This window comes from Chiloscyllium punctatum, chromosome 8, assembly GCF_047496795.1.
Source record: "Chiloscyllium punctatum isolate Juve2018m chromosome 8, sChiPun1.3, whole genome shotgun sequence".
Lineage (NCBI taxonomy): Eukaryota > Metazoa > Chordata > Chondrichthyes > Orectolobiformes > Hemiscylliidae > Chiloscyllium > Chiloscyllium punctatum.
In genome coordinates, this window is record NC_092746.1 from 71,114,153 (window position 1) to 71,131,728 (window position 17,576).

The 17,576-nt window shown below is 39.8% G+C and overlaps 1 protein-coding gene across 1 annotated transcript in view; it reads right to left on the reverse strand.

The window, feature by feature from the left end:
- Positions 1–17,576, reverse strand: part of tmeff1b (transmembrane protein with EGF-like and two follistatin-like domains 1b) — a 228,004-nt gene that overhangs the window by 106,000 nt on the left and 104,428 nt on the right. The window contains exon 3 of the mRNA XM_072575758.1: positions 15,985–16,114. Coding sequence (XP_072431859.1) covers positions 15,985–16,114 — 130 coding nt within the window. The remainder of the gene's footprint in view (positions 1–15,984; positions 16,115–17,576) is intronic.

The following is a 17,576-nucleotide window of genomic DNA, read 5'->3' on the forward strand; positions in this document are numbered from 1 at the left end:
TCTTACCAGACTGTCAGGCTGCTCTCTCAGAGAGAGACAGTTGGTGGTGATTTAACCTGAGGGCCACCAGACCTCAGGCAAGGGGAGAGGCTGAGAAGGAAAGTCCTTCATGTTAATGTCAGCTGGTGGGGGGATTGAACCGACACTGTTGGCATCATCCTGCTTTGTATACCAATCATCTCATCAACTGACCTAAACCACCCCCTCTGTGGTCAGCAATGCTCAGTTCTTTCCAAATCTCATTACAGCTTTGATCCGAACATAGATAAAAGATCCATTTTCCAAAGATGAGATAAGAGTGATTAATCTTAACATCAGTGCTACATCTGAGTGAATAATAGCATCAAGGAATCTTAGCAGAAGAGTAGTTGATGGGTATTCAACAGAAATCTTTTCACTCACCGGAGTGATACCTAACACAAAAGAGGATGGTTCCAATTGTTGGAGTCCACTTATTGCAGCCCAGAGGATGCTTTCAGGTCAGATATTTTTAATCAAACTGTTCAGTAATTTTATGACATACTTCACAGTAGATGAGATATGAATCCAGGTCTGATTCAAAAGTCAGGATACTACCATCGTGCCACAAGGGTCCCCTTGTTTTCAGATTAGATTTTATCTAATCAGCCCGCTCAGACATGTTATTGTACACGTCAGGAGCAGATGGGACTTCAACTACAGCCTTTTGGCTCAGAGGTAGAGACACTACCACTGCACCACAACAGTCCCTCAATATAGCCTGGCAATCTGTGTAGATATATTTAATCAACTTGTTCAGAGATGTTATTATGACCAAAGCCTCTTGGCTCAGGAGTAGAAACACTACCACAGCACCGCAAAAATCGCATTGTTTTCAGGTTATATTTGTTTCTATTACCATTCTAGTACCCACTAATGGGTATTCTTGGATATTTCTAATCAACCTGTTCTGAGATGCTATTATACCCTTCTAGAACAGGGAGAGCTGGAACCTATGCCTCCCAGCTCAGAGCTAGGAACATTACCAATGTCACACAAAGCCAATGTGTTTTCAGTTTAATCTCCAAGACCCAACTTCATCAATGGGCCCCCTCCATAATAAGTTCTCAGGTGTTGGTGTTTGTAAAATATTCAGTCACATATGTAGCTGCTCAGCTAATGTAATGGTCTGTTTCCACAAGCACATATACAGCTAGACTTCGAGAACATTTAGGCTTGGGCAAATAACAATCACGCTACTCAGTATTTTTTTATTAGTTCATGCAATATAAGTGGTGTAGGCAAGGCCAGCATTTATTGATCCTTCCTAATTCCCTTAACTGCATCAACCATATAAATACCGCAGGCTAGAAACTGGGTATCTGCAGTGAGTAATTTTCCTCCCAATTCAAAACCTGTCCACCATCTAGAAGGCAAAAGACCAGGATATGCAGAATACTCTTCTCTTGTCTGGATGACAGCAGCTCTAACACTGCTCAAGATGTTTGATACCATCTGGGACAAGGCAACTTATCTGACTGGCACATCATCCACCATCTTAAGCATTCACCACATCCACAACAGCACAGCACAGCACAGCTGAACTATATATCATCTCCAGGATACACCGCTGCAACACACCAAGGCTTTTTTGAACAGCTGTGCAAATAGACATAACCAGTACCACTTGGAAGGGCAGCAGGTACATTAGAATACTGCAAGTTCCTCTTTAAGTCACACATGATCCTGACTTGAAGATGTACCACTGCCCCTTTATCAAGATTTAGTCAATATCTTGGAAGTCCCTTCCTAATAGCAGTAATGGTTTACCTTTATCACACAATCTGCAGCAGTTCAAGAAAGCTGCTCATCTTCTTAGTACAATTAGGGGTCTGTTGACTACATTGTGCATTTGGATAAATATTAAATCATTCCAATCCTGCCATATTCCCTGTTATTCAGAGTTACGTGGCCTGCTGACATTATCAGTTAATCACTCAACAACATTAACTTATGTTTATATAACACCTCATAATACTCTGTGGTTGTTCACTGGAGTATTGTATAAAAAGGAATGATCAGCACTGAGCGATGCAGAAAATATTCGGGCCGAAGATCAAAATCTTTGTCAAATTGTTAGGTTTTATGAGAGAGGGAAATGTATTACAGAGGAGATGTTTAGGGAAGGAATTCACAACTTAGGGGAGCAGCAACTAATTCACAGCTTAGGGGCACAGAAACTAATTAAGTTTGGAAATGCTCAAGATGCCAAATTTAGAGAAACACTGACATTTCGAAGGGTCATGTGGTGAATAGAGATTGCAGAGATTGGAAAGGATTTGAAAAAAGAATTAAAATTTTAAAGTTGAGGTATTGCTTAACTAAAGAGATTGCAAGTTAAGATAAATTAAATAGTAAGTTGTGTGAAAATTTTCAGCCAACAGATACAGATATGATAACAAAATAGAACTTTTCTGAATTTCAGTTAACTTTGGGGTTTCTCAAATCACAGATTTTAACCTCTTGTCACTTGGTATTTTAACCAGACACAATTTTATGATTTTGATATAAAACTGAAGAGGAACCTGGTCTACTGCCAGTCAGAAGTATAGGACTTTACAAGACTCAATGCACTCCTGAAAATGTCAAGTAGGACACCTGAGAATTTGCATCAGAAATTTCAAACTCCTTTAATTACTTCTTTCAATGTGGCCACACACTACTGACCTTGGAATGAAAATGTGCGTTTTATACTGCTCGCTGTTTTCATTTGCTCGTGGGAGGTAAGTGTTGCTGGCTATAATGCCCAGCTCATTGTTTTTATTCACTTGTGGGATATGAGGGTTGCTGGCTGGGACAGTGTTACTAATTATACAGTTGCTATCAAGAAGATGGTGGTGAGTTGCTTTCTTGAACAGATGACGGGCTCCTGCCTGAAACATCGATTTTCCTGTTCCTCGGATTTTGCCTGACCTGCTGTGCTTTTCCAGCACCACTGTAATCTTGACTCTAATCTTCAGCATTTGCAGTCCTCACTTTTGCCTGCTTTCTTGAACTGCCATTTCCATGTGCCGTATGAACACCCAGAATGCTGTGAGGGAGGGAGTTTCAGGATATTGACCCAGCGATATATTCGAAGTCAGGATGTTGTGTAGCCTTTCAGAGGGACTTGCAGGTGGGGTTGGTGAAAGTTAAGCATCTCAGCCTTAGGACATCTCGACAGGAATTCTAGTGATAGCCCAACCATCTTCAACCAGTTCATAAGTAACCTCCTCTCCATCAAAAGTGCAGAAGAGGGGATGTTTGCTGATGATTTTACAATGTTCGACACAATTCATGGCAGGTGTGAAGCATGCTGTGAACAAGGGCCAGGGAAACATCCAGGCTTGGGCTGAAGTGGCAAGTAACCTTCAGATGGCATTACAAATGCCTAGCAAAGACAGTTTCTAACAGTGAAAATCTAACCAATCTCATTGACATTCAATGGTATGTTCATCACTGAATCCCTCGCTATCAACATCCTAATGGTTACTATTAACCAGAACTTGGTCAGTATCTTCCATCTGTTTCCATGACATTGTGGCCCTTATCTGGTGGTAGGTAGAGTCTGTGTTCATAAGTTCATAAGATATAGGAGCAGAATTAGGCCATTCAGCCCATCAAGTCTGCCACGCTCCCCCCCAACCCCCTCCCCTCCAACTGATCATGGTTGGTATGCTCATCACCCCATTTTCCTGCCTCCTCTCCATATCTCTTCAGCCTATTACCACTTTTAAAAAATCTGTTCAATTCCTCCTTAAACTTACTCACCATCCTATCTTCCACCGCATTTTGGGAAGGGAATCCCACAGATTCACAACCCTCTCAGAGAAGGAATTTCTCCTCAACTTAGATTTGCTGCCTCTTATCTGAAGACTATGACCTCTCGTCCTGGAATGCCCAGAAAAGAAAGCTTCTGATATTTTATCCACACCTTTTACATCTTGAATACCTCAATTTGACCTCCCCTCATTTCTTCTAAATTCCAGACAGTATAGGTCTAAGCTTTTCAATCTCTCCTCACACAACAAACCCCTCATCTCTGGAATCAATCTAGTGAACCTCCAATGCCACTACATCTTTCCTCAAACAAGGGGACCAAAACTGTGCACAATACTCCAGGTGCGGTCTCGTCAATACTTACTTCCCTTTATATTCTATTTTCTTAGCTATAAAAGCTAACTTCCATTTGCTTTTTTTATTATCTGCTGTATTTGCATGCTAGTTTCTGGAACTCATGAAAAATGACACCCAAATCCCTCTGCATCAGACTACCCTGAAATCTTTCCCCATTAAGATAATAGGTTGCCTTCCCATTTTTTGACCCAAATGCATGACCCCGCACTTATCCATGTTAAACTCCATCTGCCTCATGATGGCCTACTCTCCTAACTTAGCTATATACATCTGTAAGGTTCTTATATCCTCACTGCAATTTACCAGCCCCACTTGTTTTTGTGTGATCTACAAATTTGACTCCAGAGCCTTCTATCCCTGTATCCAAGTCATTAATAGATTGTAAATAGCTGGGGTCCAAGGATCAAACTCTGTGGCACCCCACTAGGTGGAACTTGCCATCCAGAAAAAAAAATCTATCCTAACTCTGTCTTCTGTCCATCAGCCAGTCATTTATCCAGGCTAATGGTAACCATTAGGATGTTGTTAACAAGGGATTCAGTGATGAACATGCCATTGAATGTCAATGGGATTGGTTAGATTTTCACTGTTAGAAACTGTCTTTGCTAATTCCATATGATCCAACCTCATGAATTAACCTTTTGTATGGCACCTTATCAAACACCTTCTGCAAGTCCAGATAAATTACATTTGCACCATCCCCATGAACCACTTTTGCGTGTCACTTCTTCAAAGAATTGTAGCGAATTAGTCAAGCAAGATTTGAGGATTTGGAAGGTACTATCAAAGGAGCTTTGAGTGCTGCAGTTCATCTTGTAGATGGCATACTACTAACACTGTGCATTGGTTGAGGAAAGAGTGAACGTGGATTGGATGCCAGTCAGGTGGGCTTCATTATCCTGGTTGGGATTGAGTTCCTTGAGATTTGTTGGAGTTGCATCCATTCAGGCCAGTGGAACATATTCGATCACTTTCCAGATTTCTGTTTTGCAGATAGTGAACAGAATTTGGGAAGACAGAAGACATTAATAATAGGGGATTCTGTGGTTATACTTCTATTGAATGTCAATGACAGATGGTTAGATTTGCATTTGTTGGAGATGGTCATTGTCTAGCACTTGTATGACGTGAATGTAACTTGCCACTTATGAGCCCAAGGTTAGATCTTGCTGGATAGAGACACAATGTGCTTCAGTACGTGAGGAGTAGAGAATGATGCTGAAAATTGTATAAACATCAGTGAGCATCCTCACTTCTTATCTTATAATGGAGAAAAGGTCATCGATGAAGCAGCTGAAGCTGCTGGGCCAATGACACTACACTGAGGGACTCTTGAAGAGTGTTCTGGGATTAAAATAATTGATTTTCTACATCCAAAACCTTTGCAGTTTGTTCTAAGTATGTCTCGAATCTGTGCAGAATGTTTTCCTGAATCCCACTGACTCCAATTTTGTGATGGCTGACCAGGTCAAATGCAGTCTTGATGTCATGGGCAGTCACCTTCATATCATCTCTGGAGTTCAGCTCTTTTGCACATGGTTGAACCAAAACCAATGAGATCTGGAACTGAGTAACCCCAGCAAAATGCATACTGAGTATCAGTGAGCAGGTCTTTGCTGAGCAAATGCAAAAAATTTCAACGACTTCTTCCAATTCCTTGCTGTTCAAAAGTACACTGCTAAGTATTAATTGACTGGGCTGGATGTATCCTGCTTTTTGTGGACAGGACATACTTGGGCATTTTTTTTATAATGCTGGGTAGAAGTCAGCATTGTTGTGGTATTGAACTGATTGGCTAGTTCAGGTGTACAAGTCCTCAGTACCATTATTGGACTGTTGTCAGCGCCATAGCATTTGCAGTATCCAGTACACAGTGTCTTCAGCTATTTATAGGTATCACATGGAGTGAATTGAATTGGCTGAATATTGGCAACTAGGATGCTCGGGACATCAGGAATGGGTCACCAATATGGCATTTCTTTCTGAAGACAGGTTCAAAAGTATCAGCCATATCTTTTGCAATGATGCAACTGATCAGTTTTCCCATCATTTGGGAGGCGATGTTTATGGACCTCCCTCCTCCTTGTGGTTGTTTAATTGACTGCCATCATTCATGACGAGATATGGCGGGACTGTAGAGCTTAGATCTGATCCAATGATTGATGATTTGCTTAGCCCTGTCTATTGAAAGCTGCTTCCACTGTTTGGCATGTAAACAATTCTGTATTGTAGCTTCACGAGATTGGCACCTCATATTTAGATAAGCATGTCCCTTCTCATTCACTCTTAAGTTCTAGTCTTCTGTTTTTGTCTATAAACAGATGGGCCGGTGCATTGTAAAATACAGCCTCACACAGGTAAGTCATATTCGTGAAAGTATATGAAACTAATCAAAGAGAATTTCTAATTACATAACATGAAATCAAAGTCAATGTTGTAGCTAGGAGAGCTGCTGCACACAGCTGTTCCATTTGATCGCTGTAAACACAGTATGACTTAGAGAAATTGTATGGAAATATCAATGAACAGATATCCCTCAACTGAAGGCACACCCTTACCACCCAGAACAACAAGTGATATTTGATTCCACAACTTGTAGAAATGAGGCCTATAGGGATGGGAAGTCACATCTTGAAGCTTCAGCATTTGATTCTTTTACTCCCCACTTCTTACAAGGATACCCAGTAGAGCTGTAGCAATGGACTTTCTGGCCAGGGTTTCTGGTAGAATTACTGCAGTCACCTCACATCTGAGGTAAAGGCAGGACCCATTTTTTATTATTAATTATGGGATTTGGGTGATATACTGGCTGTGCACACATTTATTGCCCATACCTAGTTGCCCTCGAAAAGCTGGATTTGAGCTGCCTTCTTGAACTGCTGTCATTCCACATGTTTTAGGTAGATTCACATTGCTGTAGAGAGTGAGTTCCAGGATTGTGACCCAGCAGCACTGACTGAGGGGTGATTGGTTTTATTTCTAAGTCAGATTGGTGAATGGCTGTGGTTGCAAGAGTTGGATTGGGAGGTAGTTGCGGTACTTGTAGGCAATGATGTTCCCATAAAGGCAAGGGATATATTACTTGAAGTAAGTGAGCCCATCATTTCTGACTATACTCAGGGGCTACTAAACACAGACACAATGTCCTTGATAATAACTCATTGGCATGTTTGGAACAGAGGCATTGATACTGGGTAGGACACCAATAGTAATTATTGATAGGATGAACAGCCTTTGATAGGGTTCGAATAGGCTCCAACACCAAAAGCCCATGCGCAAGGGCATCACAGCAATCAGAACAGTCTCCCACTACCTCTATTCAAGCCACAGGGTTTGCACTGTATAAAAAGACATGAAAAAGAAGAATAAAAGCAAATTTTGAGCAGTTGGTAGATTTTATATAAAGACTGCAATAGTCGAAGACAGATTCAGGATGTCCAAAAGCTGCACCATTCTGGAAGGACGACTCTCTGAAGGAATCTTCTCCTCAGCAATGGGAGGAAGAAACTGCTTTTTCCACAAAGCATACATGACTGATTGCAGATGAGGATGTAGCAGGAATACTGTGTTCTTGGATACAGTGCAGGAAGTGCTTTAAATGATGTAACAAGGTCAGTGATGGTGAGTATGCATTTAGTTACAGCCTGATATCACTCCTACCTCATTCTACCTTTTCAGACCTATTCCACACATTGCACCGCATTCCCCCCACCCCACCGCCCCCCCCACACCCCCCCCACACCCCCCCCCCCCACGATTCCAAACGCCCAGTTTATCCTACAACTGGAACCATGCTTCTTTTTCCATCAATGTTCTTCAATAACTGTGTTATGTATATTTATAATCTTTAATGTTAGTTGCTATATGCTTGGATTTCTGGTTTTGAGTTAGTAATTAGTCTGGAATCAACAATTAAATAAGTATTCCTATAACCATGGTGATTTCTTTCTTAAATAATTTTGAAGTCTAAATGCAGTGTAAACAGATTTGATAACTAATGGATTTTGTTTATTTTAAAGTGCTTGCAACTAGTACAGGAAACAATAGGGCTCCAAAGAGGGTGCAGGAATCTGAGTTTCTATTAAGCTTAAAGGATATAGAACAAAGATAAAAAAAGATTTACAGCCCAGGAACAGGCCCTCCAAGCTTGAGCCGATCCAAATGTACTGTCTAAACCTGTCGGTCAATTCCTAAGCATTTGTAAACCTCTGCTCCCCACCTACTCATGCAGCTGCCCAGACGGATCTTAAATGAATCTACTGTGCCTGCCTCTACCAACTCTGCTGGCAACGTGTTCCAAATGCCCACCACCCTCTGTGTGAAGTACTTACCACGTGTATCCCCTTAAATTTTCCACCTCTCACTTTGAAAGCATGACCTCTTGTTATCGAATCCTTCATCCTGGGAAAAAGCTTGTGTCTATCCACCCTTCCTATACCCTTCATGATTTTGTAAACCTCAATCAGGTGACCCCTCAATCTGCTTTTTTCTAGTGAAAATAAACCTAACCTACTCAACCTCTCTTCATAACTAGCACTTTCCATACCAGGCAACATCCTTGTAAACCTTCTCTGCACCCTCTCCAAAGCGCCCACATCCTTTTGGTAATGTGACGCCCAGAACTATACACAGTATTCCAAATGTGGCCTAACCAATGTCCTGTACAATTTTAACATGACTTGCCAGCTCTTATACTCAATACCCCATCTGATGAAGGCAAGCATATTTTATGCCTTCTTGACCACTCTATCCACCTGTGCAGCAACCTTCAGGGTACAATGGATCTGCACTCCCAGATCTCTCTGCCCATCAACTTTTCCCAAGACTCTTCCAATCATTGTGTAATTCGCTCTAGAATTAGTCTTGCCTAAATGCATCACCTCAAATTTGTCTGGATTGAAAACCATCTGCCACTTTTCCACCCAACTCTCCAGTCTATCTATATCCTCCTGTATTCTCTGACAGTCCCTTATGCTTTCTGCTACTCCACCAATCTTTGTGTCATCTGCAAACGTGCTGATCATACCAACAGTGCCCTCTTCTAGATCATTTATGTATATTACAAACAACAGTGGCCCCAATACTGACCCCTGTGGAACACCACTCCATTTCTCCATTTCGAGAAACTCCCTTCAACTACTACTCTCTTTCTCCTGTTGCTCAACCAGTTCTTTATCCACCTAGCTAGAACACCCTGCACACCATATGACTTCACTTTCTCCATTAGTCTACAATGGGGAACCTTATCAAATGCTGTACTAAAGTCCATGTATATGACATCAACAGCCCTTCCTTCATCTAACAACTTGGTCACTTTCTCAAAGAACTCTATTAAGTTGGTAAGGCATGATCTCTCCCACACAAAACCATGTTGCCTATTACTGATAAGCTCATTCTTTTCTAAATATAAATAGATCCTATCTCTCAGTACCCTCTCCAGCAACTTCCCCACCACTGACGTCAGGCTCACTGGTCTGTAATTACCAGGAATATCCCTACTACCCTTCTTGTACAGGGGGACAACATGAGCAACCTTCCAGTCCTCTGGTACCTCACCTTATTTAAGGATGCCAAAGATATTTGTCAGGGCCCGAGCCATTTCCTCACTTGCCTCCCTCAGCAACCTGGGATCGATCCCATCTGGTCCTGGGGATTTGTCCGCCTTAATAACCTCTAGCATACGCAACACATCTTCCCTACTTATGCCAATGTGATCCAGACTAATCAAACTTCTATCTCTAATCTCAAAATTCATCATGTTCCTCTCCTCAGTGAACACTGATGCAAAGTAATCATTCAGAATCTCACCCATTCTCTCAGGTTCGGCACACAGCCTTCCTTCATTATCTTTTAGTGGACCAATCCTTTCTCTAGTTACCCGCTTGCTTCTTATATAAGAATAAAATGCTTTTGGGTTTTCCTTAATTCTGCTTGCTAAAGCTACTTCATGACCCCTTTTAGCCCACTTGATTCCTTGTTTAAGACTTGTCCTACTCTTCCGATATTCTTCCAGGGTCCGTTCTGTTCTTAGCTGCCTAGACCTTATGTATGCTTCCCTTTTCCGCTTGGCTAGTCGTACAATTTCTCCTGTCATCCAGGGTTCATGAATCTTGCCCTTCTATCCTTTGCCTTCAATGGGACATGCCTATCCTGCATTGCCGTTAACTTATCTTTGAAAGCCTCCCATATCTCATATGTGGACTTCCCTTCAAATAGCTGTGTCCAATCCACATTTCCCAGCTCCTATGTCCACAACTGAGAGACTTTTAGTTTTAATTTTGAATTTAAGTTTGTTAGTCCTGAAGATTTTGATACAGGATGGCTGTATAGACCAGTGCACCTGAGAAGGGAATGATAGACTTAGTGTATTAGATTACCTCAAGAGTGAAATATTAATGTTAGTCTAAGGGCAGAAGCGTGGGTATAAAAATGCAAATATCATTATTAAAGCTTAGCACAGTGATGCGCAGGTGTGAGGTAGCTACAGAAAGAAGCTATCACAGTTCCAGTCTAAAAGCTGAAATCGCAAGTGATTTAAATCTACTCAGGTGTTAGGTACAGGGACTCTGCTGTGATTATTGTGAGCTGTTTTTGGGAACTGTACAGAAGCTTTAACTTATCAATTTTTAAAGAAGTGTTTTGGCAATGATCTGCATTACTATATGTTTAAAAACATCTGATCTTGTATTTTAAGTAGATAGATTAGTCTATTTTATCAATGTTCCTTTTGTAATAAACATCTGATTTGTTGCTAAACTAGATTCTTTAGCATTGTGTTCTTACATTTCTTATGTAGACACTGCTTAAAACCAAACCAAAATAAAATATGATCTACCAAGCCAGTTTCTTGTCTGAGATCTGACCTACCCTGTAATAGCATCAGCTGGGATCATAACAAATATCTATCTATTCAATCTCATCTTCATGCAATTTGATGCCACATCTTGATTCTCCCCATGCTAATCACCCTCACTATTTGCACTATGGCAATTAACTGAACTTATACCACTGCAATTATTTCTAAGTTTGTTCTTTCTTTGAGGAACAGAGCACAAAGCTCGAGAGAAAGCAAGTCTGTAAACACTAGTGGTAGATTAGAAGATTAGAAGATTTGCCAGGTTTTAAGATCCAAGAAAAATGACCAAAGAAAAGAGGGAGGGAGTCTTAGAAAACTTCCCAAAAACACTTGAAAGTCATGAAATGAATGATAGGAATGAACTTAAAGCAATCACCAGTACCAGGGAAAAGGTACTGGGAAAAGAATTAGACCTAACTGTTGACAATTTCTAGGGGATGGCCTTAAAAGAGGTGGCTGAAGAGTTAGCAGATGCATTTGTTATGATCTTTCAAAATTCATTAACTTCTGGAAGAATGCCAGTGGGTTGGAAAGCAGCCAATGTAACACCTTTATTTAAGAAAGGAGGGAGACAGGAAAAGCAGGAAACTATAGGTCAGTTCATCTAACACTGGTCCTTGGGAAATTGCTAGAAATGAATGAAGTTATAGCAGAATACTTAGAAAATCATGAAGTGATCAGACAGGTCAATATTGTGCACATCAAATTAAATATCAGTTAATGTGTCTTTTACTTCATTTGAATAGTGCTATAGGATCACTTACGTCTAGCTAACAAGAACCTCAGTTTAATATCTCATCCAACAATGTAGTAATCCTTCATCCTGACTCCGAGAAGCGAACACTACAACAGCTGACACTAATCGGTGAACAAGTGACAAAATGTTATGTATGAAATATTACAACAGCTTCTAATTCATTCTGAAGCAGTTTCCTTTGGGGACTGGAACAGTGAAAGCAAGTATAGACTAAGCATAAGAATCTTAATACCAGAGTGTAACAAAGAGATTTAGGGGTGCAAATAAAAAGATTTTTAAAAGTGAAACTATTGATCGAAAATACTTTAAGAAGGATAAATGAAATTCTAGATTTTATAGATAGTAGGAATGAATTTCAAAGCAAGGAAGTGTCACTGAATCAGTAAAAGTCACTAGTTAAGATGCAGCTGGAGTACCATATGCTGTTTTGGGATTAAGTAGAATATCAGAGCTATGAAAGTGTGCAGTGAAAATTTGTTTAAATTATAATAGGAGCGAAAGATTAGAGATATGAATAAAAAACTGAATATTGTGAAAAGTGCAAGATGTGATCTAATCAAGACTCAAATTTGTGAAAAGCTTGAAATGATAAATAGTTCTCTTCTGGTTGGTAAATCAATTAATAAAGTTTCTACTTTACGAGTATCACTTTAAAAAAAAGATTTTAGAAGGTATTATTGAAACATGAATATGTTATCATCTGCCCATTTGAGGCAAAGACTACTATATAATTTAAATGGTAATTGGATAGGTTTTCGTAAAGGAAATATATAAAAATATTTTAATATTCAATTGGAGTATATAGCTCCAGTTGAAGAATAGACACAAATATTCTGCTTCTGAGCTATAAGCACTATAAACATCATTAGTCTGTAACATTAGCAGCTCATTTTTATTATAGTTTATTGATGGTTTTATGTTTGCTCTTCTTTACTTAAATGGGACAACAATGTCTGATGAAACAGTTGAGTTTATAAATCAAAACAGACTGCCTGTTTCAGTGTGACAAGAAATTATTATTTTACTGAAGAAGTTGGAATTTAGTTCATGTAGCCAATAAGCTGACATATAGGATTGAATAACAAATTATACGACCTCTCAAACTTCCTTCTTTGAATAGTCTGTAAAATTTTCCACATTGTGGTGTCTCCTGAATTAGTTAGTTCATGATTTATTCTGAAAAGACAATTCCATGAATTTGCACCACTGTTACAAGGCTTCACAAACACAAATGTGAACCAAGACTTTGGGATCAGAATCACACTAATTTCAAAGGATAGAAAATTGCTGGGGCTGAGAAGTTGACATGTTACACCTGAATTCTTTAGTATGTGGTTCAATCTTATGAAACTTGGCATCAGGAACTGGAATCACAAAAGATATAAATTTGATTTGTGCAGAATTGTTAATAAACCCAGTTATGGTACTGACAGTGGACTGCACATGTGCTAAAAATACTATCATTGGAATCAGTAATGGAAAGTCTAAAAAGAAATAGCTGTTTCTTCCATGTGCCCCTTATATTCCAGCATCAAGGGAATCCAGAATTATGTGGAAAAGATAGGAAAATGGAGTTGAGAATTATCAGATCGGCCATGATCTTATTTAGTGGTGGACCAGACTCAATGGGTTGAATAGCCTACTTTTGGTCCTGTGGCTAATAGTCCTATGATCATTTCCAGAGCACATATGGTAACAGTCCTGGACTCTCGATGGAATATAGAAACTGCCTTAAAGAGAATGCTGATCTTGACAGTATGTGGACCACATAAACATTTCAAACAACAATCCATTGCTAAGGGACCAAGTACCTTCACATTAAATGGTCAGCATGGAAGAGGATCTTCCAGAGAAAGACTGACAAGTTGTCAAAGACTTCAGTCACCTTTGCCTACTTCAGTGTCAATAATGATAAACCTCTGGTCTGTGCTGTCATTAGTGCAAGCACCTGCCTCAGCACCTGAAAGGACTCCCGAGATATGGGATCACACTGACCTCCAAATGAGACATTCCGATTCTATGTGAACAATTCCAATTGTACAGTAATTACTTTTAATTGCATGCAGGCCTTGGGATGGTGCAGATGGGATTTAAGGCTGAAGTGAGGCTCCTTGCTTGGAATTTTGAAGAGTAACGGGGTGATACAGATATTAGAGGGGCCTCTCCATCACTGCAAAATTAATCCTAAAACCCTTTATGATCTTTTGGCCACACATAAATGGTGCATTTCTGTAGGTGTTACTATCCAGAGATATGTTTCTGCAAACATTTATCTCATTAATGTGTATTCATCACGGGAGTTCCTGCCATGGACTTAGTTGGAGTGAAGGCAAGAAGTTGGCAGCATCCCTATCTGCCACTTTATTAAATCTATCCACAGATTTCCTGCTCTAACCTTCTCTTGTAGCCATTGTATTTATAAGACGAGTCCAGTTCAGATTCTGGTCAATGGTAATACCCAGAACATAGATGATGGGGAATTCAGGGACGGTAATGCCTTTAAACATTAACGGGTGATAGTTAAACTCTCTCTTGTTGTGGGAATGGTCATTGTCTGTGTTAGGATGATGGGTCTGAACACAGAAGTATTTACAGACTTTTTTACAAAATGTACTGTTTTTCAAAGGAGAATTATCACAGAAAAATTGTGGAATTAAATTCAATGACTGCCTGGTAAAGTCCAGTGTGAAGCCAAATGAATATCACACTTATAAATTATCAGGGAAGTTTCAAGCAGGGTAAGATTTAACAAGAAGAGATAATGAGGTGTGTTGCCTATTTCTCTCTTCTCAGCAGAAGATCATTTCTTGCAGATCTGTCTGTTTTACCTTCCAGGAAATAAAACCATTAAAAAGCCAGTTTCAACTCAGTTGGAGTAGACTAGTGAGATTGAATGCTCATGTACCAGCTGGGGTTTGAGTATTCATGTGTTATGACAGTCAGTTAAAGGACTATCCCTAGTTATCTCTGTGTTGCAGGTAAAGACTTTCTTGCAAGTGCTGCAAACCAGTTAAAAAATTGAATCAGGATAAAGGAACTTCAATAACCTGCAAAATGAAGAATGTTAAAAATCTAGTTGTTCAACCTGCAAAGTTATTGCTCTCAGTAACCTCCACTGCAACGGTTGCATCCTTGAACCTTCACCTCTTCATAAACAATCCAGAGATTGATCTGTACCTCTGTTTTCATTCTGTTTATCTTTTTGGACAACTTCGTATTTCTAATCTGTGCATGTGTGTGTTGTGTTGTTCATTCTTCTCAAACTTAATAATTAATAAGCTCACTCTTTTTTCTTATTTCAAAGCAAGCCTGATTAAATTGGCTCCTTTAGGTGTCATTGAATATAGATGCAACTCAATTAAATGCTCACTCTACCAAAATTGCGGTGTAGATGGGTTAAAATTCTGGTTAAAAGATGGAAGAAAAAGAAATCTCTAAATATAAAAGTGAAGATCCAAGGTATCAACTGTCATGTCTACAAAAAGGAATGCAAGTTTAAAAATTGTTAACGTTCTTGATGATGGCAGTCTCACCATGTCATGCTTTGCAAAAAAAAAGAGGACATTAATTTAAATTGTTTCAAACTATTGATTGCATACCGATAAACTTTTATTTCAAGAGAGGGAAGGGAATCTATTACTTATGTAACTTGTTTTTATTTAATTGTATGCAGGTGGTTGGCATTAATTGGGGATTCACATTTCCTATAAAAAGTAACAGACTAAACCTGGTTGTTAGGTTAGGAGGTGGATATTTGTAATGTGTAACTCTTGTACATATATGCTTACAAAAGTGCGCAAAGATTGGTCCCTGTTGCATTCTTCACCTCCAGACTTTCCTGCGTATAACAAGTGCAAGTTCAGATAGGAGCCAGAGAAATAGGCAAATTTCCAGGGTCTTACAACTTACTAGGAGTTCCACATTCTGCATTCTGCCCCCAAACATCAGCCTACCTTCAGCAGCACTTAAAAATGACCAGTGGTCTCAGATCCCTTATAAAGAAGGAAGGGCATTTTACTGTGCTGTTTGTTGTTTTTTTGCTTTCCTAACCCATTCCCATACACTGCAGATAAAGTAATCAGCATTTGATATATGATTAGTAATGCTATTCAGAAAGTTATTTGTCAAATACATTTTCATTTCCACAAAGGAAACTATATTTAAGATATCACAAAAAGAAAGTTTAAAGTAAAATGATGTTTTCATCAAAAGTTGAGTGTTCTGATGTAATACTCACCTGTGTAACATAGACCTTCAGTTACTGCTGTGATTTCTTTCTGATACTTGCATGCAGCCAGCCTCATGAAACATTCATTTTGGTAAGTATCTCCATTGGATGCACAAACAGGGATGTAATGTGTATGACACTGAAAAACAAAAAAGAAGGTTGTCAATTGTATGCCTCTAGATCGTGACACAAATTCCTTCTCTCAAGGTCAAGCATGATAAAACAGAACGAAGAAGACAACCATTTAGAACAAGAATCAACAGCAACTGGCATACTATAACAAGCCTGGAAAAGTCTAACACTATACCTCAATGTCTTCCGTTACTACCATGCTAAAAAACAAATCAAATGGTATATTACAGCTCTCCAAAAGTTACTCTGCATTACATATCAGTGTTTCAGCTGGTTCAAGCTTTTGTGGGGGTCCTTCCATTAACATTTGGTTAAATGATCCACCAACTGCTTCACTGACCTTATGACTCTGATTTCACGGCTCAAACACAGACATTCCCGTGACTCCTACTCTGCTGCTGTAGATTCAGCTAGCTGATTAATTCAAGAACTCCAATTGCAAAAAGGCTAACAGTATTTTATTAAGAGGTTTACTGAAAATTTCTTCCTTTAACTTCAAGCTAACTACATTTTCCAGTTGCTCCTCTCTTTATCAACTTTATCTTGGACTGAATACCAGCTCCCAATCGCAGCTGCATCAAGGTCAATAGATGTAGCATTAACTCTATTTCAGTTATAGATCTGGCTTTATCTCTCAACTTCCAAGAAGCTATAAGCTACAAAAGACCCAAAGCTGGCAGTTTCTGAGCTGCTTTACAGGGGCAAAAAACAGCTATATCCGAATCGAACCCACAGAGGTAAACATAAAATACGGAATATCACGAAGCTCCACCAATCTACCAATCTACGTGATACACTATGTTATAGAGTCATAGAGATGTACAGCATGGAAACAGACCCTTCGGTCCAACCCGTCCATGCCGACCAGATATCCCAACCCAATCTAGTCCCACCTGCGAGCTCCCGGCCCATATCCCTCCAAACCCTTCCTATTCATATACCCATCCAAATGCCTCTTAAATGTTGCAATTGTACAAGCCTCCACCACTTCCTCTGGCAGCTCATTCCATACACATACCACCCTCTGCATGAAAAAGTTGCCCCTTAGGTCTCTTTTATATCTTTCCCCTCTCACCCTAAACCTATGCCCTCTAGGTCTGGACTCCCTGACCCCAGGGAAAAGACTTTGCCTATTTATCCTATCCATGCCCCTCATAATTTTGTAAACCTCTATAAGGTCACCCCTCAGCCTCTGACGCTTCAGGGAAAACAGCCCCAACCTGTTCAGCCTCACCCTGTAGCTCAGATCCTCCAACCCTGGCAACAACCTTGTCAATCTTTTCTGAACCCTTTCAAGTTTCACAACATCTTTCCGATAGGAAGGAGACCAGAATTGCACGCAATATTCCAACAGTGTCCTGTACAGCCGCAACATGACCTCCCAACTCCTGAACTCAATACTCTGACCCATAAAGGAAAGCATACCAAATGCCTTCTTCACTATCCTATCTACCTGCGACTCCACTTTC